Source organism: Coffea eugenioides, chromosome 1 (genome assembly GCF_003713205.1).
Source record: "Coffea eugenioides isolate CCC68of chromosome 1, Ceug_1.0, whole genome shotgun sequence".
Lineage (NCBI taxonomy): Eukaryota > Viridiplantae > Streptophyta > Magnoliopsida > Gentianales > Rubiaceae > Coffea > Coffea eugenioides.
Window position 1 is genome coordinate 8,131,422 of NC_040035.1, and position 25,133 is coordinate 8,156,554.

The following is a 25,133-nucleotide window of genomic DNA, read 5'->3' on the forward strand; positions in this document are numbered from 1 at the left end:
AACTTATCATGTGATTCTCATGGCTCACCAAGGTACCCGACCAAGCCCATGCCGGCTCGAGTTCCAAGGTCGGCCTATGAGTTTAGGTGTCCCCCATGTGTCATGTAAGTGTCGAGGAGATTCACTCCAACGACGTATGCAGCCATAGCATACCATGTCATGTAATAAAGCATTTGACAGGTTTAAGCATGTATTTCAGGTCATGTAAACCAGGCAAAACATGTTAAGCATGAGTCATTTGTTTCAAATGAGAACGAGTGCGATAAAGTACACACTTGACTCCATTTTTCAAAACCAAGTAGGCTAAGCATGTAATCAGGTAAGCCAAGCATGAATCAAATCCATCGAGTTCAAGTAGCCATACACTTGACACTTACCAAGTATTAAGTGCAAGTAGGGTCAAGAAAAGTTCAAGCGTCCACCGTGGGATCCTCTTGAAGGTCCTCGTGTGCGCCTGAGCAATTAATAGTGAATTATTATTCACACAACCCAATTATCGAGAAATAATTCGTACACTATAATAATCTAGGGAATTTCGTGAAAAGAAACCTTAATTACTTGTAAATCGAGATTCGAGTGGCGTTTCATAAACTACAGGAGCATTTGGGTTTTTATCTTGGAAATTGAGGTTAAAACGTTTGCATAATGTCGAAAGAATAAAGAGTTTTTGGAAACTCTATTTCCTTGAAAGTTGGAAAATTTCAGTTTTGATATGGATCTTTGAAAAAATCGTATCTCACTCGATACAAGTCTAAAATTGGAAAACTTTATACTGTTGGAAACCTCTTGGAAAGTACTAAAAGTTCTTAGAAGACACTTTTCCACGAATCTAAGTGAAAAGTACTCAAAAATGAGCTTGAAATCACTGTTCCAGAATGTTCAGGATTGAGCTGGGGTTGGTTTTTCGCTAACTTGGAAATTCGGCAGAATTCACTCGTTGCAAACCAGCTCTTGAAATTTATAACTTAATTAGAGGTGCAAGTAAGGTTTAGGACAGAATAAGTGGATCGAGAATCGGAGTTTCGAGCACCGAGATACGGTAGCTCAAAGTTGGGGAAAATTCGAGACTGTTGAACAAATTCCAGATTTGGATTTTCGACTTTGGATCTTTAGTTAAGTTTCGAAACGGACTTGGATTGGTGCTAAATTTTGCAGTATAGTACTTCTATATGAAGGGTATCTCTCTATCAAATTTCGTGGAAAAATACCTTCGGGAAGGTGGTTAACCAATCAACCAAAGTTTTGAAATTACTAAGGCAAAACTGCCTGTAGCTCCATTTCTCTCCGTTTCCAAACATTCGGCTAAGGAAAACCTCCAAACATAGTTCATCTGTGCAAGAAAAGTCTAAGGAACATACATGGTACATTTGGTAGGTGTTTAGCACCAAGAAATTCATTTAGTAAGACCACAACAAATCTCACATCAAATCTGTCCAAATCCAAGGGTTTTCAAGAACAAGGCAGTCACCGTATTTTGATCATGACTCACTCAATTTAACTCGGAATTGAGCATGGTTGATAGTGTTGGAAAATAAATTCATAGGGCTATAATTTCTCAGAAGAAATCGTTTTAAAATTCAGTACACAACTAGCTCGAAATCAAGTTTCAAATCACAGCTTCTGTATTTCATTCCAGCAGAACAGAGAAACAGAACAGCTGAGCTCAAAAGAGTGGTGCGGCTCACACACATGGAACCAGAACGTGCATTTTATACCGTTGGAAAGGTGGGAATGTCTAGTTTCAAATGTCACTGACGGCACTTGATTTTAACATCGGAGCACGGAGTTATGGAGGAAATACGAACACTGGTCTGAGCATTACGGGAACAGTTTCCAGATTACTAGCTTTGGGAAATAAATTCATTTGACCAACCAAAACTCAGTATTTTTCAATGAAAATTTTTATACCACTACTACAACATGTAAACAATACAATCAAGCCATTAAATCCTCAAATTTTTGCATTAAAGTGGCCGAACAAAGCAGGGGCAAAATGGTCAGATTTGGCCTTTGCACCCATCATGAGTTTCCATCAATTTTCCACCAATAATCCACTAGTTTAAGCACTAATCCAACATTATAAACATCATCAAGCATGAAATCAGCCTTCAAGACAAGGGTGGGAGTTCATAGAGCCCACATTCCACTTTTTCCAACAACAACATCAACCCATATGAAAATAAAAGCTTAAAGGTATACTAGAACTTCCAAAAATCGAAATTAGAAAGCTTGATCTTTACTTACTCTAATTGATGTCCAAGGCAGTGATTTTCGGCCCTTTTTGCTCCAGAAAAACCGTGAGTTTTAGCTCCCTTTTGCAGCTCAAAGTGGTGTCCAAGTGTAGAGCTAAATGTATGTGAAGTTTGGTGTGAATCTATGAAGGTTTGGTGCAAGAATTTGGAGATAAAAAAAATGGCAACTTTGTGTTGTATTTCCAGCTGATGGTTCGGCCAAGAGAGAGACTAGGAGAGAGAGTGTTTGGTCCAATTTTAGCTTCCTAAAGAAGATACAATGTGTGGTGCAAAAATTTCCCCAAAGTCAACTCTCAATAGTGCGCGTAGGGCGCGTTTGGGCTCGATTTTTCTCTCGCATTTGTTTCATTAGTGCACTAAACCTCTAATGCACTTATATTCATAAAAATATTATTCACTCTTAATTGTCCCAAAATAATGGTCTAAAGTTTCTCAATTAAGCGCACTCGTGAAAACGCGTATTTCCAATTTAGGCGCGATAAAATGAAACCTTCAAGAAATTCTTATAACGATCGTACCACTAACTATCACTTGAGTACTTAAACCTAAAATTACCTATTTTAAGACCATTGTACATGTCTCCAATTTTCCGATCTTATTGTACTCTCAATCGGGTAAAATTTCCAAGCACTATTCACTGTTCTCACTAAACGCGCTCTCGAAAATTAATTTTTGAAACAAGTCACTTTAAAAATATAATGAAACTATATTTCCACGTAATTAGATTCAATAGGTCTAGAAAATAATACTCGGAATAAATGAACAAGTAAATAATTAAATAAGCTCAAAATAGGGTTTTAATAGGAGTTTTACGAGTCCTCACATGAATCGAGTATTAACTACTCAAATCTCCAATAAATTTGTATCCATGCATCTTTTGGAAAACTATCCACGCGTGAGTAGTATATGCTCACTTAGAACTTATTCACATTTAATTCTCGATTAACTTTTCTTAATCTGCTATTATCCGTTCTTAATTTCCCCAGGATAATCATACTCTCGAATATAATATTACCTTGAAACACTCGTGTTCATTATTTCTCACCTAAACAATCCTCCGAAAATTGAAGTTGTTAACGGGGCGTTTTAAAAGTATAATGAAGACATTATTCCATACGAATGGATTTAAAATGGTAGTAATAAATTATTTGGGGAAAACAGGTGGATAAATACTTAATTAAACAATTAATATTCGATAAAAATAAGAATTTTTTTTTCGGGTCCTCACATCCTCCCCTCCTTAACAGAATTTCGTCCTCGAAATTCACACCTGAGAGAATATCATTCCATTCATGGTTAAGCCTATCAGATCGATCACCAACTTACGTTTTTCCAACTTATACTTGACAATTTCCATTCATTCAACTAGCAATCAAACCTTGATTTTTTTCTTCAATAGGCATTTTAACTTCCGAGTCATAGAGCAACTTAATCGGCCTCATATCTACCTCATATAAGCAATATTTTCACTTCTTTAAGGCAAATATTGTAGTTATTTACTCCCAATCAGGAGTTGGCTACTTCCTCTCGTAATATTTTAACTTCCTAGAGGCATATACAATCACCTTATCATGTTTTATTAATATACATTCTAAACCATCCTTTGAATCATCTGTGTAAATCACAAAATTACCTCCTACACATGTACACCGATTAACATTCTTCATCTCAAGATTTTCCCTTACATTTAGAACCTCAAATGGTTTGCCAAGTCTTGCACTCTTACAAAAATCCTTGATAAACCAAAGGTAGTATTCGGCTAACTCCGAGAATTTCAAATTTCAATATGCTTTTCTGGTCGTTTTCTCTTATACAATCTTTCATTTTAGTTGAGTCAATAATAATTCCTTCCTTAGATACTGTATAACCTAGGAAGGCTATTTCTTCCAATCGAACTCACAGTTATTGAACTTAACAAAAGTTGGCGTTCTCTCGAGATTCGTAAAACTACTATCAAGTGTCTTTCATGACCTTCTCAAACACTAGAGTATATCGATATATCATCAATAAATGCCTCCACCGATTTGTCAAAATACGGTTTAACTCCGATACCTTGGGTCCATAAATGCTTCTAGTGCATCTGTCAACTTGAAGGGTGTACCGAAAATTCTAGAGTGTCCATGTCTTAATTTGAAAACGGTATTAATCACATTAGTTCCTAGGGTTCCCAAATGGGTAATATCTCTACTTTAAATCCAATTTAAATATGATCACGGCTCCTACAAATTATCGAATTCTTATCCAGGTAAGACAAAAGGGTAGTTGTTCTTAATGGTCACATCGCTCCAAACTCCATAATCTATAAATACATAGCTTCTAGCCTTCATTCCAAATACGATATCTAGTTCTTAATCGTTAGGCACATGGAATCCATTAATTATTTTCTTTCACTAACTCAAATCCACCGTTTTTTTTTATATCTCAAATTGGCATTTCAAACATTGAATCCCATTTCAATACTAAGTTCTCACTTCGGTCCCGATCTCTAGTCACTATCAAGACCTCACGTGGTCTATATTCTCAAGCAAAATCTCGATCACATCCGATACCATTCGTGTCTTATTATAATTCTAAGGGCATGGGACAGGATTTAAACATACGTGTAAGTCATAAAAATAATTAAAAGCGAAGTAAATTTTCATGAGTCATAAAAATCATAATAATTACATCTAGTTGGAAGAGGTTTATCAAATCCTCTCAAAAGAAAAAAGGAGAAACGACAGGATTGTAGCAAAACATGTCAAGTTGCCAGGATACAAAACAACAAAAAACTTTTCTCTTTTTCAAAAGATCACAACCTCTATCTCAATCTGTGAAACCTTAACTACTAGAACCCCGTTCAAAGCCATTAGTACTAATTACTCCCATCTGGCACTTGATCGCTTTGCGGTGGATCTAGTTGGCTATTGAGTACTTCCTCTTTTTAAAAGCTCTAGGGCAATCCGAAATCTTATGCTTGGTACTACCGCACCCCAGATACTTTCCTTGCTTCATCCAACACTCGGTTTCAACGTGGTTAACCTTGCCGCAGTATCCACAATTTGCATGAGAAGTGGCGGCTTGGCCAGTTCGAGAATTTTCTTTGCATTTCTTCTCTAATTCTACATTCTGGCGTAGTAATTCAATTTTCTCTGCATATTCTTGTTTCCACCGTCCTTCCCAGTAGTCAGCCAATTTCCTTTGAAATTCTACCTCATTTCGAAGAAGATCCAATTCCTTACGCATTTTTTCCAAAGTTGTCATCTTACCAGTTGGCTTAAGTCAAATGCTAACCTATCAGGCAAATCAAAGGATCAAAAGAGTAGCTATGCATAATGGAAGTTCGAGTCAGATTACTCTTTCATTCTTTTGTTTATAGGTCACCCCGAAATATAAATCTTAGCTATTCTCTGCCGAACATGGGTGAGTTCTTAAGTCTTCATAAAATCACTACCATTAATTCCAATTACAACCAGATACGGGGACTCTATTCCTTGATATAAAGTTTTTCATGTCTTACTTCAATCTTCGATACTTGTCTATGAAGTTGTTCGAAAAGAGATCAAAATCTCATAGTCCCATTAGTGCCTTATTGTATCCTTTCAAATCAATCTTACTGTTTCAAGGTTAGGTCCCCCGTGAAACCTAGATAGACGACCTTCAAGAATCATTTCATTTTCACACCTCTCCTGGTTCTTAGGTTGGTTTATTGGTCTAGAGTTTTGGTACTCAACCAACCGTTCTAGGATATCAGTCGTATGGTCAATAGTGGGAGCTTTGTAGGTGTTTTCCTTCATTTCTAGGGTTTCGGTTCAATCCAGCAATCGTTCCCTAATTATCCCCTGGAGCTTGGGGTGGCATAACCCTTCGCCCTCGGTCCTTTTTTTACTTATTTGGCCACTCATAATTTTAACAGTCATATAAACATGACATAAAATGAATGCACATAAACGAAGTTTGAAAAGTGAGACTTTGATCACGCTAAACAAATACGAGAATAAAAGGGAAGACGCTGAGATAATCGCAAATACGTACAACCCCCAATCATGGATTTGAAATCATAAAGCAGTAAAGTCAATCATGTCATGAGAAATGTTTAATTGTCTCAAAAGGTAGGAAACATATTGAAACAGGACACAAAATACAACGGTCTTTAAGCGAGCGTCACCCTATCTATCTTTGGCAAAAACTATTAAAATAGTTTAAATCAGTAAATTAGTTATTGGCAGAACCCAAAAGTCTTCACTACCTCCATAGGATCAATTTCATTTCCAGCACTAGGAGTTTTAGATCTCATGTCCCTTATCGAATATCTTGTCATTCTCCACTCATTCAACCAAGGTAACACACCCAGCCACCGACTCATCCATCCTGTCTTTAATTTCGGGCACTACCCTAACAAGTCGGTTCTTAGCTTTTGAAGCTTCTCACTAGGAGCCTTTGTCTCCCTCGCTCCTTAAGTATTTCAATTTCCATTTCAGGAATTCTAGTAGTCTAGGCATTCACAATTGTCCTTAGTTCTCGATCATCCCTTTGAATCACTCTAGTTTCCTCGGATAGCCACTTCCAATGATCGACCACTATTAACACCCCACTATTTGGGCTCGAGCAAGTCCTTTGAAATTCACATGAAATCCTAGTCCAGCAAATTGGACCATTTCTCCAATGCTCTCTTAAGTCACTCTCTCGATAGTGGACCACCGGAAGGCGCCCCCGAGACAATTTAATATCACCATTACCTTCTAAAGTTTACACTTAAGAGTAAAAACTCAGGTAGGTCCAAATACACTAAATAAACAAGATTTGATCACTTCATACTATCCCACATGTATCACACCATATCAAGACTCCTTGTCATCCACTAATTCGAACATAGGTTCTAATTTTCATTTTCACAAGCAGTCACTTAACTTTCAATCCAATTCCACAGTCCGACATCCTAAACGTTTAAATCTAGGACACACTACAGATATCTAAAGCCTAAACTCTGATACCAACTGTGACGCCCCCACTTCTCCCTAAAGCGAACCAAGGGATATCCGCGGGACGCCTGCCCAGCTCTCGCCAGGACTCAAGCAATTTCCGTCCAAGCTTAATACAATACTAGACGTTACGATTAAATATCATAAATACAATCAGTGCGTAAGCATTCAAGCTTATCAATATTCAACATCTGCCCAATCATTACATCGGGATCTCGAAATACGTCAATATTTAAAATATACATCAATCACAAGTCTAGCCCCAAAGTGCAACGGAAACCCTAAAAACAAGAGTACGCCAAGAGGGGTTTCTCCAACATTTCTTCAAGTCCAATCCTGTTAAAGAAAATAAATCTACAGGGTGAGCAAAACGCTCGTGAGACCAAGAACACACATGCAAGCATGTAGTCCAAATAACAGTCCCAAATAACAGTCCAAGAGATAATTACAAGTAATTAATAAAGCCAGTGAAAATAAGCAGAAACAATTCAAGGATATAGTAGCTCTCAGGAGCTAAGTTCCACTTGCTTTGCCAGTTCATTCGTATATCTTCCCGCGATGACTCTCCGTCAACGGGGTTGATATTTCCAAACCGTAGATCACCACTTACTTCTCATCCGTCCACCCTACACTACTTCGGGCCCGCACGACATTTATAAGGCTATATTCCACGAGTATGCCAAGCAAGATCTCTCAAATAGATCAAACTTATCATGTGATTCTCATGGCTCACCAAGGTACCCGACCAAACCCATGCCGGCTCGAGTTCCAAGGTCGGCCTATGAGCTTGGGCGTCCCCCATGTATCATGTAAGTGTCGAGAAGATTCACTCCAACGACGTATGCAGCCATAGCATACCATGTCATGTAATAAAGCATTCGACAGGTTTAAGCATGTATTTCAGGTCACGTAAACCAGGCAAAACATGTTAAGCATGAGTCATTTGTTTCAAATGAGAACGAGTGCGATAAAGTACACACTCGACTCCATTTTTCAAAATCAAGTAGGCTAAGCATGTAATCAGGTAAGCCAAGCATTAATCAAGTCCATAGAGTTCAAGTGGCCATACACTTGACACTCACCAAGTATTAAGTGCAAGTAGGGTCAAGGAAAGTTCAAACGTCCACCGTGGGATCCTCTTGAAGGTCCTCGTGTGCGCCTGAACAATTAATAGTGAATTATTATTCACACAACCCAATTATCGAGAAATAATTCGTGCACTATAATAATCTAGGGAATTTCATGCAAAGGAACCTTAATTACTTGTAAATCGAGGTTCGAGTGGCGTTTCATAAAGTACAGGAGCATTTGGGTTTTTATCTTGGAAATTGAGGTTAAAACGTTTGCATAATGTCGAAAGAATAAAGAGTTCTTGGAAACGTTTGCATAATGTCGAAAGAATAAAGAGTTCTTGAAAACTCTATTTTCTTGAAAGTTGAAAATTTTCAGTTTTGATATGGATCTTTGAAAAAATCGTATCTCACTTGATACAAGTCTAAAATTGGAAAACTTTATACCGTTGGAAACCTCTTGGAAAGTACTAAAAGTTTTTCACTTATATTCATATAAATATTATTCACTCTTAATTGTCCCAAAATAATGGTCTAAAGTTCCTTAATTAAGCGCACACGTGAAAACGAGTATTTTCAATTTAGGCGCGATACAATGAAACCTTCAAGAAATTCTTATAACGATCGTACCACTAACTATCACTTGAGTACTTAAACCTAAAATTACCTATTTTAAGACCATTGTACATGTCTCCAATTTTTCGAGTTTATTGTACTATCAATCGGGTAAAATTTTCAAGCACTATTCACTGTTCTCACTAAACGCGCTCTCAGAAATTAATTTTTGAAACAAGTCACTTTAAAAATATAATGAAGCTATATTTCCACGTAATTAGGTTCAATAGGTCTAGAAAATAATACTCGGAATAAATGAACAAGTAAATAATTAAATAAGCTCAAAATAGGGTTTTAATAGGAGTTTTACGAGTCCTCACATGAGTCGAGTATTAACTCCTCAAATCTCCAATAAATTTGTATCCATGCGTCTTTTGGAAAACTATCCACGCGTGAGTAGTATATGCTCACTTAGAACTTATTCACCTTTAATTCTCGATTAACTTTTCTTAATCTGCTATTGTCCGTTCTTAATGTCCCCAGGATAATCATACTCTCAAATATAATATTACCTTGAAACACTCGTGTTCATTATTTCTCACCTAAACAATCCTCCGAAAATTGAAGTTGTTAACGGGGCGTTTTAAAAGCATAATGAAGACATTATTCCATACGAATGGATTTAAAATGGTCGTAATAAATTATTTGGGGAAAACAGGTGGATAAATACTTAATTAAACCATTAATATTCGATAAAAATAAGAATTTTTTTTTTCGGGTCCTCACAACTTGTAACTTCTTGAAACATTTGTAATTGGTTACAGGCAGTTAAACTTGGTTTACTAGCATCCTATAGGATGATGGACACTAGTGCATTATTTCTCATAGTATTTGATGTATCAAAAGCACTTGATGTTTGCATTTCTTTTTAGAAATTAAGTTAGTGAGTTTTACAAAAGAAAATTTCTGAAGTGCATGTATTTTGCTTTTAGTTACTAAATTGCAAGAATGGTTTCTTCTTATCGTAGAGCTGGTTGTTGTTGTGAAATTGGAGGACTAGGATGATACTGCTGCTAGTGAAATTTCGGTGGCCTTGCAATATAACTAAAATTCAGATGATCCTTCCACCCTGGATTGTAGGTGTTTGAATAAGGATCATAGTGCCTTTGAGGTGGATCAGGAAATCCCTCATCTGCATTCGCATATTCATTCAAATCATTTTGTAGCGTAGGGCACATGTCAGTTGGATGATCCAAAACATAGTAAATTCTATATGTTTTATCCTGTCGTACCTGTCCTACAACTAATTTTTCCACTAAAGAGGTTAGAGAATCTAATTTTTGTTCAATAGAAGAGGCACTTACCTCATTGACTTTTATAGGGACATATTCCTATCTATCACCAAATTGTTGACTATTGGCTACCATACTTGAAATTATTTTCCTTGCTTCCATTGGCGTTTTATTTACCAATGCTCCTCCACTAACAGCATCAATAATTTTCCTATCTGTTACTAATAATTCCTTATAAAAATATTGAATGAGAAGTTGGTCAGGAATTTGATGGTAAGGGCAACTTGTACATAACTGTTTGAACCTTTTTCAATACTCGTGCAAAGCCTTTCCATTGAATTGTCTAATCCCACAAATATCTTTCCTGATGCTTGTAGCTCGGGAAGCAGGAAAGAATTTTTCAAGAAACTGTGTCTTCATCTCAGTCCAGGTGGTGATTGATCTAGATGGTAAATAACATACCAGTCCTTTGCTTTATCAGCTAAAGAAAATGGAAAGACTTAATTTTATTTGCTCCTCAATGACTCCTTGGGGCTTTATGGTCGAGCATATCACATGAAGTTCCGTAAAGTGCTTGTAATGATCTTCACCTAGAAACCCATGAAAAGAAGGAAGTAAGTGAATTAAACCAGATTTTAACTCAAATGGTACATCTAAAGTAGGATATCTGATGCAAAAATGTTACTGATTTAAATTAGGTGCAGCTAATTCTCTCAAAATTCTCTCGTTCTCGTTCGCCATGCTTTTAATCTTCTCTTTAGATTCACTGGAAGATTCAACTAAGCCAGATGCCAGTTTTAGCCCAGGGAATGAAGATGATAGCTTTGCTTGTTGCTTAGTTTCCCTTTCCAATCTACATTGTATTGCAATTCACCTATATGAGAAGATCGAAACATAATCTAGCAACAAAATAAAAATGAAAATCCAAAGAAAATAAATCAACAAAGGTACCAATCCCCCACGATGGAGCCAAAATTTGTTGACTGTCAAATCAACAAATATAAAAATTCTACACCAAAAATATAAATTCAATAGTGGTAAGAAGGGTAGTATCCTCAAGGATTGGGTGATTTATTTTATTAAAAAAACAATGACAATAAAATAAGATGGGGGATATTGGAAAAATTAATCTAAGTAATTTAATCGACGAAAAATAATGATCCAAAATTAAATAAAAATAAACTAATATGAAAAAAGTCTATAGTCAAAGGTTAATTGCCACTTTGGTTCATTTACTGATCATCTATGAAAAGAAATAAATCATTTATTTATAAACAAACCGGTTATGGTTGTAAACAAACTCTAACAACCAGCCTCTCCGTACTTCTTCGATAACCACAACAAACTCTGTGATTATTTCCTTTACCAATTAAACAATCCTAATCAAGCTCTTAGGATTTAATTTATTAACAATATTAGTTATTAGAAAGACTACCAACCTTAACCAACAAACACATAAGATCAGTTCATTTAAACTAGATTGTATATTCCCGTGCTAATAATCCGAAAGTTTCTACTACAATTAAATTATATCACTCGCCAGAGATACTAAAACTATCAAACAATTACAGATTTGATTTTTTTAGATGACAGTAGATTATTCTAACAATTAAATAGTGATAAGGTATTTAACCGTAGAAAATAATCATATCAATAACAAACATAGAATATACAAATCTTCATAAATAAATGTAACCATAAGAACAAATTAAATCTCACAGTATTCGTCAAACCAAAATTTTGATTATCCTTTTATTGGAGTTCGATTGTCCCTTTACGAGTTTCCTTTTTTGCATGGCATCTGCTGCGCAGCTGGCTTCCCCTAGACAAGGTGATACAGAGGAGGAGGGTGACATTATGTTCTCGGTGTAGCTGTTGTCAGCAGGCTCAAGAGTCTATCAATCATCTTTTCCTGTCCGGTGCGGTGGCTAGGGCTATGCGGGACCACTTCTTCAAAGTGTTCGGACTGCTCCCGACTAACGCTCCCAGTGTTGCCAATATGCTGTCCCACTCCAAAGTCTCAGCAACACATGTGAGGGTTCTTGTTCCCTTGTTAGTTCTCTGGTTCATTTGGAAGAGCAGGAACTTGGCAAGATTCGAGGCATGTGTGGTCACTCCAGCTCATGTGATTTTCCAAATTGAGGAGTTTATGTGCCAGATGGGTAAAGCTCGTGCATTCTCAAGGGCCTCCTTTTCAGGTGACCGGGATTGTCTATGGGCCCATTTCGGCGGACTCCATAGGCGGCCTAAGGCGATTGCGTTGGTTTCTTGGGAGAAGCCGCCGCCGGGGTGGCTGAAGCTTAATACTGATGCCAGTGTCCTCCACGGCCGGGCAGCTGGGGGTGGGGTCTTGCGCGACCAGTGGGGGAGGGTGCTCTTTGCCTATCACAAGGAAGAGAAAATTCTTAAATTGTGATGAAAAAAAAAAAGTTATTCTACAAAGGGGGTGATTTGTGAAGTTGGTTCCACAAATGTGATCTTCGCATTTGTGAAACGCGAGTTCAGGTACCTCGCATTTCACAAATGCGAGGTAAGTGTTTTCAGAAAAAAAGAAAAAAAGTTCGCATTCTCCAAATGCGAGCTTTATAAGCTCGCATTTGGAGAATGCGAGCTGAGATACCTCGCATTCAAGAAATGCGAGGTACTCAATCTTCTTGCTCCATTTGCTGGTACAAGAACCAGCATGAAGTACAAGACCTCGCGGTTGCAAAATGAGAAGCAACAAATGGGATTTTTCTTCATTTTTCTTTTTTCTCCAAGATTACCAATACACAATTCCACCTCACTCACCAGAAGATGCCAAGAATATTCTGGAATTAAGAGCATCAAACGGCTCAAATTCTGGCCATAAAAATGCAGCAAACAATTACCATGGATGCCAAGAACTGGGGCTGAGAGTTTTGAGGGACTGAGGAAGACAAAGAGCAAGAGTGAAATGGGGGGAAAAGGGAAGAGTGGAAGCAAGAAGCTTTCGGAGGGTTGGAAAGGATGAGCTGGAGCAGGAAAGAAAAGAAAGCAGAGGAGAAACTAAGAGAAAAAAGAGGAACTTTGCAGCTGGGTTTGTAAGAGAGCTACGGGTTGAGTGAGTTGCCTGGGCGAGAACCTCGCATTTGTTAAATGCGAGGTATATGACCTCGCATTTAACAAATGCGAGGTCTGTTTTTCTTTTTCTTTTTTTTTTTGATTTGAATGCTAGGAAAATTCAGGGAGACCTCGCATTCAGCAAATGCGAGTTCCTTGAGCTCGCATTTGCTGAATGCGAAGACCCCCGAACAGAATCCCATACAAAAAATGCCCCCTTTGTAGAATTTTTTTAAAAATCATCATAATTTTAGAAATTTCTCTCACAAGGAATATGGAGAGCTGGATGTGTTGGAGGCTGAGGCGCGGTTGCTTCGGGATGGTTTACGAATGTGCGCAGAGCGGGCAATGAGCTCGCTAGTAGTTGAGTCTGATTCAAAGGTCCTTGTTCATCTAGTGAATTCGGAGGCTGTGTCAAAATGGCCGGTGTGCATTGCTCTGCGGGAGATCAGACATTTTCTCCAGCAAATGTGTGCATCCCTGCATCATGCGTTTCGGGAGGCCAACTCGGTGGCAGATGCATTAGCCTCACTACGGATGGGAGGGCAGCAGAGCTACACCTCTCTCGCGGCACTGCCTCACAGAGCCAGAGGAGAGGCCCGCCTCGACTGTCATGCGGCTCCCCGTCTACGACAGGCGCTAAATAGGGCTTGAGTTCCGATTCTCGGGATTTTGTACTTCACTTTCGTCTTGGTTTTTCACTTTTGTTACTTGCTTTTGTCCAATAAAAGTTAGGTTTTACTAAAAAAAAAAAAAAAAAAAAAAAAAAACACACACCCTAGTTATCATATAAAATTTAAGCTAAGGAAATACCGAACTGCTCTTTTTATATCCAAAAAAAAAAAAAGAACAGGGATTTAACCATGCCTAATGGTTGAATTACAGCCAAAGACATGATTAGAGTTTGTTATTGTAAAGGAAAAAAAGAAAAGAAAGTATCTTCTACTTTATTCTAATGGAGGATAAGCTAAAGCCAAAAAAGTCAGTATTTTGCTCCTGACTTGTGCTCTCCTAATCATTTTTAAAAGTCACCATCATCCTCTACTAATACTTGCCTCCTTGTTCTCAAAAGGATGAGAATCCTTTTATCTATAATACTACCAATAATACTAAATAAAAATAAAAGATATTATTCCTAAAAATTAATCAATATGAAACTTCGAAAAGGAAATAAATCTCTTGATTAGTAGAAAAATTTTGAGCAGGGCCCACTTCCAATCTCGAGATGTCCACACTTCACAACAAGTTAAGACGCGATCGCGGCATGTAAAGTATGGTATTTTGGAAATTCAGCTTTTAATACCCTTTTTTACTCCCTTTTCACAATAAATTCCTAGAAATAATACCAAAAATCCAATATGAGTAAAATCAAGCAATTAATACCATATTTTGGCAAAATAAAAAGGAAAAATATATACAAATTAAGTGTACAATTAACCATCTAACACCTTCACAAAATTTTTTCTTCCCTGCTTGAATTTCTTGGCCTGCTTAGCGTCGAGCTTGATCAAACACCACTATGACAATCAACAATTTGGCAAGACTTTTTTCCCTAATCAGTGCACAACACCAACAATCTCAAGAGAATCCGTCTTTTTAGACTTCTATCTAATTAGGATCACTTCTCCCTAATTCCAACTAATGAACGGGTACTCCAAGACCAACTTTCGTAGCCCAATTTTTCAATACACAAGTACTCTAGCATAATCTCTACACCCTTCTATGGTATAGGCATCTCTCTCACAAACTCTGCATATCCTTCAGACACCACAGATACCCTAAGATCAAACTTTTGAACATAGAGTTCCGATACCACTTGTTAGGATAAAAAATCATGCAGCGGAAGAAACGTGAAATCTTCACAAATAACAAAGAATAAGAAAGGCACAGGAGGAAACAAAATATTTTGCTTCAATTCAACTACAAACTTAGGATTCCAAGTCTTTAAATAGAGAAATATAACCACAAATCCTATTCTAATTATAATACCAAAACGTGACTCAACTCTATTTCCTAAACCAACTATGACACCAAATCTAATATAATTACCAAATAACAAATCAATTTCTAAAACTATTAAAATTCTAAATACGCTTGATTTAAAATATATCAACAAATTGCATATCTCCCCACGTCTATGATTAGTTAAGGGATAATTTCAGAAACCTCTTATAAGGTTTGTAGCAATATTACTTGGTACCTATGAATTTTGAGAAATCTCACCTACTTCCCTTAATTTTAACATTCTGTATCATTATCAACCCAATTCGAAACATTATCAAGAAACTCATATTTGGAGATAGCAAATATTTTCATGCCAAAATTGCCCTTGTATTATACTAATATTTTTCCAAAAGTGAACATATATTATTGAAAGCATGAAAATAGAGACAAATAGTGTGAAAGCATAGTTTTAATAGAATAAATTATATCAGTAGGTGTTTTTACGGTACAAAAGATTATTATTTAAAAGTATGTTTAAAATGCTTCAAGTTAAAAAAAATTATTTCATTCACTATTAGGTGCTTTCGTTAATTTGAGGAGTTTTAAAATTTTAAGAATTTTGAACTTTCTAAATTTTTTTTGTATAAACTGATGACTTGAATATTAGAAACGGCACAATATCTAAAATTACATTTATAAACTCATTTGAGGTATTTTCAAAAACGTAAAAATAACTTTCTTTATTACAAAATATTTTTGGATGAATTTAGAATTTTTTTAATGCTCTAACTTTTTGTCCAAATTGATAACTCGAAAACAAGAGAATGATAAATTATTAACAATACATTTAGAAACTTATTTGATGTATTTTCACTATGCAATTTTTACAAATTATAACAAAAATTTTTCTTTTGCATTTCTTGTCTAAACTGATGACTTCAAAAATTGCAAATGATCTTTCAACCTAATTAATATGTTGTAATTCTTAAGCATTTAATTTGGTTTGTTATGAAAAATTAAGGTCCACAAGAAAAGGACAATTTTGAAATAGAAATGTTTTATCTCTCTCAAAATGAGTTTTCAAATCACATCTTTTGAAATGGGTTGATAAAGTTATAAAAAGTTAAAAATAAGGGTGGTAGATGAGATTTCTTAAAATTTAAGAGTACAAAATGATTTTGTCATAAATCTCAGGGGAGGTTTTTGAAATTATCCCATTAGTTAATTACAACGACTATTTCTTTGGCTTTGCAATTAGAGATTCATGCTCATCTCCATCATAGTATTTTGACAAAGGAAATTTGGAACTATATGAACAAATTAATGTTAAGAGTGTGACATTTTTTTAACGTAGTTCAATTTCCCGACCTCTACCCTCAAAACCGCCTTTGAATTGTGCTTTCTCCTATTTTGAAAAGCTAACAAGATAACGGTCAACAAGGCATCGTTTGATAATATTAAACTCTAAAATCTGAATTCTAAAACCTAAAAATTAATTACTGAAAACATTACATTGCTGAATTGATGAAGTTATATTTGTTTGATAGCTAAGTGCATTTAAGCATTGAATTGAAATATCACACAAGTACGGGAACTTTATTGTTAAAAAAATTGTCTTTATTTGTGTATTGGTGAAAAAGAAAAGTATACGTGGGAGAGAGAAAACATTGAAATAATTGAGAGGTGGTCTTTAAGTATGCTTATTTGAATGTGAGAATGTGTATATTTAAAGAGAAAAAGAGAAAAAAAAGTACTTTATATGAGATCATATATAAGAGTGTATTGTGTATATGAGAAGGATAATATATGTAGCCAGTTCAGAAAATTTAGTGAAAATTTTTCACTTAAAATTTTGAACAAAAACTATATAGTGCGGGATGTATTAAATGGTAAGACATTTCCATTATCAAACATGCTAAATTTAAAAAATTCTCAATAAATTAATTTTCAACAGATCCGAAATCTAGTTTGTACACGAATTCCCTGAATTCAACCATAGTTTGTGCCTGCGTGTGTGTGCTCGTCGGATGCACTGATGATCATGGGAGAAATAGTCTTTCCCAGTTGAAGAGGATTGTCTTAGTTTAGATCATTTTCGAGTGTAGTTGATGCTTTTAGTATGAAACTAGTTGAATTGGGCCTCACGCGCAGCATGAGGTTACCCAGGATTTCAGTGTTTTTTTTTTTTTTTGGTTGTTATTTCTATCGATAAGAGCAGAAATGATGGATGCCTTGGTTGTTAACATAATTGGTGTAGTATTTTGACTTGCATAATGAATAGTCTAGCAAACACACAGTTTTCTCAAAAACATTTAGTCATTAATCCAGAACACAACTTCCACGTGTCAACAGATTAGAAAAAAAAACAAAACAAAAATCCATAGCTTTCACTAATGAATGCAAAATGACGAGGGGTGTGTTTACTCATCACTTTTAACGTGCGTTGGTGCAGCCATGCAGTAATAAAGTGCATTTTTGTTATTGCAAATCCATCATCTAAAACTGATATGATCCCGTCAATGGACGAAACTCGTATGTGATCAGTCTAGAATCTATGTCCTATGGATCAAATTTGCACAACACTCTGACCGTGGTTGCATATGACTTTCAGTCTAATCGATTTTTATAAGTTTAATTTGACAAAAGTGAAATTGAGAAATGCTCACTGAAACAAGCTTTTATCTATATATTTTTATTGCATCTCCCACCGCTGGTTCATTCCCAGGGATGTTCCTATAAGTTATAACTCAAGTCATGCACTCTCTAATCAATCAGAGAAAAGAAAACAATGCTAGCATGATTTGTTGGGAAAAAAAGAAATCAATTAAATGCCTACTTAGAAATTAACAAGGACCAAAGTCCGGAAGACTCCAGCAACTAAGGTTCCTGAACTTGTAATTTCTTTACTACTTTTTGCCAAAATTGATCATAAAATGAAATGCTCATACAAATAAATGCTAGTCAAATAAGAGTTTAGCAACAAATAGGGACCATATACAAAGAATAACTGCAATTTCCGGTAGCAAGTTGCTGGCATTTTACCAAAGAACATATGTGCAATAAATGATAAACTCAACTTTCAACAATTGACTGAACACATTAACTTCGTGCATAAGCTGTGAATGAGGCATTTCAATACTTTAAGAATTGATTGCCAATTTAAGAATTTGAAAATCATTCTTATACTCAATTGGAGCTGCTACTATTTCTACTGAATGGCAAAAACCATATCAGAGAAGAAAAAGACCTGGCTCAAGTTCTACTTGTCTAAATCTGGTGGTACTTAACTTGTTATAGCAGTTACCAACAAACTAAAATACAAATATATATATCCATTAGCAACTTTAAAATTTAAATCAACTACAATCCAAAAAATAAAAGCTGAAGAAATTAGGCCGATTAGAAGACTTCTAGAAAAATTTGGTCATCCTACCTAATATTCCATGAGTAAGCTGAAGAACTTAGGCCGATTCAAGCTTTCCATGAAAAGACAACCACACCACACCTCATTAAACCAAGTTACAATCATAATTGAGGGCTACAAAAGAATTACATGAGCAATATTTTTGTCATCACGCAAAATCAACCTCACACTTACCAGCGAGCTGGCCACATACAACCATTCATGCCACCAAATACCATAAAAGTCCATAATCTTGTCATCCAATCAGAAGAGATATAATAGGACTGAACCAATCCCAATTGAAAATTCCCTCTTAGATTAGTCAAGATAAAAACACTATAAACAGTAAGGTTGTCACATCATCAGTGACAAGGAAAGGCAAAACACGGTTCATCAATAATTGAAATGAATACTCAGGGCTTCGGATAATTAAAAAAATAAAGTAAAACTGAATATAATAATTGGGGCAGTTCGTAGGAAGAAACTCGACGGATCTGATAAATCATTTATAAAGAATTCCCAAAAAAAATGTCAATTATTACATTTCCTTGTTGAATTCATAAAGTTGGTCTGAAGTGTTTATTGTCTTCTACCTATGAGCCTTCAGCTAAGACGCTTGATTTCTCCTGCAAAAGATTCTGTAATAATCTTAAAATAGTCAAAACAGCCAAAAGAAAAATAGTAAAGAAAGGAAACTACTGACCCCGGATATCCATTCAATCATTCATACATGAAAATTGGGTGAAACACCAAATTCCTCTCCCTCTTGCTTCTTGATCATGGAGATTCTATTGCGTGTTCTGATTCTGATCTTCTCCATCTTGATTGCTCCATTACTATACCTCCAGCGAAAGGAGAACAAACAGCCTCCAAGTCCACCAGCCCTTCCAATTGTAGGCCATCTCCACCTCTTGAGAAATACTGCTCCTCACTTGGCATTTCATAAGCTCTCCATCAAGTACGGTCCCCTGGTTTCCCTTCGTTTTGGGATTCGCCGCATCCTTGTTGTGTCTTCTCCATCACTTGCAGAGGAATGCTTTTCCAAGACTAATGATATCGTCTTTGCAAACCGGCCTGAGTCCATTTCCAGTAAGCACCTTGGCTACAACCACACTACTCTTGTTTTCTCCCCGTACGGAGATCACTGGCGTAACTTACGCCGACTGACCGCCATCCATATCTTTTATTCAATCAGTCTCCTCCAGTCCTCCTCAATTTGGACAAATGAAATGCGTTTTATTGTCAAAAAACTATTCTCAAGTTGCTCTGATGAGAAAAGTTGGAAAGTCGTGGACCTGAATTCTTTGTTCTTGGAACTGGTTTTCAATGTGGTAATGAAAATGATTGCTGGCAAAAGATGGCCATTCGATCAGTTAGATGATGCATTTACGCCGAGTACATTCTCGGATATTTGTGATTATATTCCAATTTTCAGGTGGATTGGTTTTAGAGGGCAGGAGAAGAGTTCGATTAACTTGCAGAGAAAAAGAGACAAAGTTCTGCAGGATCTGATTGAAGAAACTCGGAAAAGGAATGGTGAAGATGTTTCATGTTCAACTAAAACAAAAGAAATTATTCAAGCGTTGTTGTCTCTACAAGATGCTGATCCTGAATACTACACAAATGAAACTATCAAAGGAATAATGCAAGTAAGTCTCTTTTTGAGTCTTTTTTTTTCAAAGGATATATCCCTCTCCCAGCGCCTTTTTATTATTATTATATATATATATATAGGGAAAACAAAATTGTTCAATATGGTATTCATACATGTAGCATCATCCAAGATATGTAGTTCTAGGTTGCCCTATACTATTTAGGGCACAGGTTCAATGTGCACTAGAGGCGAAAATTGAGCATTTGAGATGAAATTCAACAACTTCGGACTTTGCTGTCGACTCCTAGGTCCTTGGAGGGCTAAATGGAAATTTAGTGGAATCACTGAATAGCCTTCTATATATTTTATAATGGCCTATACAGTGTCCCGGCTGATGTTGCCTTATCAGTTCGGCTGAGATCAAATTTTTCTTGGTTAAATACAAAAGACTCCCTTATAGTTTAATTGAATGTTAAACTTAATTCTCTATAGTCCAAAAGCTTACAATTTAGTTTCTCGTAGTTTGTGAGCTTTTGAAATACCTACAAGATTCATGATTAAATATTTTCCAGTCAAGAACACTTAACAAACCACTGCAAAATTTAAAACTACAACACTTTCAATTCAAATTGAGGGACAGTTATGAAACGAGTAATTCTCTGTTTAGTCAAATAATCATTTTTAAACTGTGTGAAAATTTAAAAATTACTAATAAAATGGATTGGAGCTATGATGTATAATCTTGGCAACCAACTATTGTAAAGGCCAGGACTTCAACTGCTGAGGTTCCTAATTCATATATATACCTTGGTGTTAGCTCTAAAAACCTGGCCCCTTGAAGGTTTCCAGGACTGAGTTTTGATGCACAAGGGGCTGCCTAAGTTGGCATGTTAAAAACATTTCTTTTTGTGTGGTAACATGTAAAACTACTAGGTTTTTTTTTTTTTTGTAAGTCTAACAATCTAGATTTTGATAAACAATATGGATAGTTGATTGGTATTATGATGTAATTTTCCATAATAGAGGGAAATGAAGGTCATTTTGTAATTAATCTTGTAATGTAGAAACATCCCGTGATATTTCTTATATGATCAGAAAAGTCTCAACGTACAAAGTTGATCTTCACTGATGATTAATAAAAGCAATTCTGTTTCTAAAATCAGATATTTTTTCCTTGGAAGTTTAACTAACAATTACTATTATTTCTGAGCATTTATTTCGATTTTGCTTTGATTTTGACTAAACTTCAGTTTGTTTGTCTAGATTATGTTTACAGCAGGAACACACACTTCAGCTTTTACCATGGAGCGCGCAATGTCATGTCTGTTAAATCATCCAGACATATTACAGAAAGCAAAGAATGAAATCGACGACCAAGTCACATACTCCGGGCGTTTGCTGGAGGATTCAGATCTCTCCAAATTGCCATATTTACGTTGTATAATTAACGAAACACTTAGAATTTTTCCTCCTGAACCAACTCTTGTACCACATTATTCATCTGAAGATTGCATCATTGGAGGCTACAAAATTGCTAAAGATACAACTCTGTTTGTTAATGCTTGGGCGATTCACAGAGACCCTAACTTATGGGAAGAGCCAAGCGAGTTCAAGCCAGAGAGGTTCGAGGGTTTGGATGAAGGATTTAAATTTCTTCCATTTGGAAAAGGGAGGAGGGCTTGTCCAGGGGCTGCAATGGCTATGAGATTTGTTGGATTGGCGGTGGGCACTTTGGTTCAATGCTTTGAGTGGGAAAGTGCAGAATCTCAAATGGTGGAGTTTGATGAAAAATCCGGCGTCACTTTGGGCAAGACCAAGCCTTTGGAGGTATTGTACAAGCCACGCCTTTCCATGGTCAGCTTAATTTCTCAACGTTGAGTTTATATAATAATTTGTTTTTAAGGTAAAACAGAGACAAATTTAATACTTTATCTTTTTTTTTTAGAAACGATAGAAATTTTATTTCTAATATTAAGGAAACAACAATACATTGTATGAGCAAGGACTCAAACTTAGACTTTACAAAAGTGGACCAGGCCACTGAGGAGCTTTGAGTTCCTCATCAAAGTATATGCATAGCTAATCTACTCAATTTTGCACTGAGTCTATTCATTTCAACAGGCAAGCTATCAAATGAGCATTTCCTAAACATTGAGCTAAGATCTTTTATATCCTCCAGGTGAGTTGCCAGCCTTAAGTTGCTAGAAGCTTGATACCTTATCATATTTAGGACCTGAGTGCATGGCGTTTGGATCTTGATATACTGCCACCCTTTCTCCTTTAGCTTACAGAGTGCCAATTTAATGGCCAAAAAATGGTCCAGCACTGCTGACCCAGTGCTTCTCTCCTTCAGTATCCAAGCTGCACATTTCTGGCTCATGTTGTTTTCTGCTGTAACTCCAATTCCCATATTTTGACCTTCTACATGTTGTCCCACCTCAACACTAATGTTCAGCAGGTTATCATCCTCCCCCACCCTTTCCTCCTCATCTTGTGCTATTTCTGTTTCTAAGATGCTCATCTGATGTTCGGTCTATTGTGATTGGTGATACTCTTCCCAGTCCTTGATTGCTTTCCTGATAACTTCCATGGATGTCTATCCTTCTCTTCAAATTCAACTTCATTCCTGGCTTTCCAGATCTGCCAAAGTATTTCCACTGTTAAGGCTATGTGTTCACTTCCATCCTTTCTCGTCTGCACTTCCATTAACATACTCCATCATCTCCTGAAATCAGCAGTGTGTTCCTTAAGTCCATCCCACTGGAAAGGTGCCATCCGCCATATCATTTGTGCTTGTTTGCAGTGAAAAAATATGTGTTCCGCTATTTCAATATTTCCTCCACATAGCTTGCAGATTATGTCACCTTTGCCTGTTCGCTTATGTATTGCTTCCCTACTTGGCAAGGTTTGGTTTAGGCTTTTCCAAACAAACAGCTTTTGTTTGTGCTTTATCTTCATCTTCCATAGCTGTTTCCAGACTTTTTCACTTCCTCCTTCCCAGCTTGTCTCTGCCTTGACTCTTCTGTTTACTTCCTGCTGCTTATTCTCTCTTGTTATTGCTTCATATGCTGACCTAACTGTGTATTGTCCATTCTTGCTGTGGCTCCAAAAGTAGCAGTCAGGTCTACCAGTTAGGCTTACAGGGATGTTAAGTATCTATCCCGCTTCTCTTGCATTAAAGGTCCTAAAAATTAATGGTGAGTTCCATCTAAAGTTGGAGATCAGTTCACTCACTTTGCTAATCTTGAACCCTGGGGGTTTAGGGGACTCTAATTTACCTTCTTTGCCATCCTGAATCCAAGCATCCTCCCAAATTCTGGTGCCATTGCCATTCCCAACTTTCTTCCTTGCTCCTCTCCTTACCTCCTCTCTTGCTCCAATCACCATGCTTTTCCATGTCCAAGAGGAGTTGCTTGTACTTCATAGCTCAAAGGTGACTCATTCTAATAATACTTGGCTTTCATCACCTTGCTCATCAGCAGGTTTGGGCAGGTGAGCAGCCTCCAGATTTGTTTGCCCAACAAGTCTTTATTAAAGCCTTGTAAGTCTTTAAATCCTAAGCCACCATTGTGCTTTCCGGATGCCATCTTTTTCCATGAGCACCAGTGCACTTTCCTTTTTCCATTATCCTCTCCCCACCAGAACCTTGCCATTAAAGCATGTCTTTGCAAAGTTTCACTGGAAGCTTGAAGCATGACATTGCGTAGGTTGGCATTGACATGGTTATAGCTTTCAATAACACCTCTTTTCCTACTTGGGAGAGCTTCTTGTTGCACCAATTAGATTGTTTCTGACATTTGTCTCTAATAAATCCAAAAATCTGGTCCTTGGTTCTAGTGATGACCATGGGCAGCCCCAGATATCTCCCTTCATGTACAATCTTTATATTTCCTAGTCTACTACAGATTTCCTCTTGTTCCTCCTCTTCCATATTCTTGCTAAAGAAGACTGATGACTTTTCCATGTTATCATTTGTCTTGAGCCTTGTTCATACGTTTCCAGTATCCTCATCACCTCTTCAGCTTGAGCCTTCTCAGCTTTGCAAAAAATCAGGGAGTCATCTGCAAAGAAAAGGTGATTGATTGATGGTCCATTTCGACTTATCTTCATTCCTGTCAGCTTATGGTTGTTCTCTGCTTGAGCCAATAAATTGGAGAAACCTTCTAATACTAATAGGAAAAGGTAAGGTGATAGGGGGTCACCTTGCCTAATTCCCCTTGAAGGTACTACGTATCCTTTTGATTCTCCATTTATGTTGAAGGAGAAGGTACTTGTTGTGATGCCTTCTATAATCCAGTTGATCCATATCTCACTGATTCCCATTTTGGTCATCATTGCCTTCAAGCATCCCCACTCTACCCTGTCATGGGCCTTTGACATGTCTAACTTTAAAGCCATGAAACCTTGAGATCCCTACCTTTTGTTTTTAAGGTAGTGCAAGTACTCATGAGAAACAATAACATTGTCCAAAATTTGTCTTCCAGGCACAAAGGCTGCCTGCTTTTTACTGATGCAGTTATCCAACACTTTTTTCAGTCTGTTTGCAAGAATTTTAGAAATGATTTTATACAGAACATTGCAAAGGCTTATAGGTTTGAACTGCTTGATTTCAATGGGGTTTTCTACCTTAGGGATCAGGGATATGATGCTATGATTGACTGCTTTTAGCATATGGCCAGAGTGAAAAAAACTGTTGATGGCCTGAATGATGTCTGTTTTAAGAATGTGCCAAAATTTTTGAAAAAAGATTGGTGTCATGCCATCTGGGCCAGGAGATTTTGTTGGGTTCATGGAGAATAAGGCTTCTTTAATTTCTACCTCCCTAACAGGTGCAGTAAGTCCTATGTTTATTTGGTCAGTGATGGTCTGTGATATTCCCTGTAGCACAAATTTAATACTTTATTGAGTATAATTACTAGTATAGATGGCAAATGGGCTGGACGGACAAACTTTGAACAGGATTCAAATGGGATCGAAACAT

The 25,133-nt window shown here is 36.6% G+C and overlaps 1 protein-coding gene across 1 annotated transcript; it reads left to right on the top strand.

Moving 5' to 3' along the window:
- Positions 1-19,168: 19,168 nt before the first annotated feature.
- On the top strand, positions 19,169-22,168 carry LOC113783348 (cytochrome P450 81E8-like). Its single transcript, XM_027329462.1, has 2 exons — positions 19,169-20,207; positions 21,416-22,168. The coding sequence occupies exons 1-2, from the start codon at positions 19,338-19,340 to the stop codon at positions 22,028-22,030; spliced, it is 1,485 nt and encodes a 494-aa protein (XP_027185263.1). The 5' UTR covers positions 19,169-19,337; the 3' UTR covers positions 22,031-22,168.
- The last annotated feature ends 2,965 nt before the right edge of the window (positions 22,169-25,133 follow it).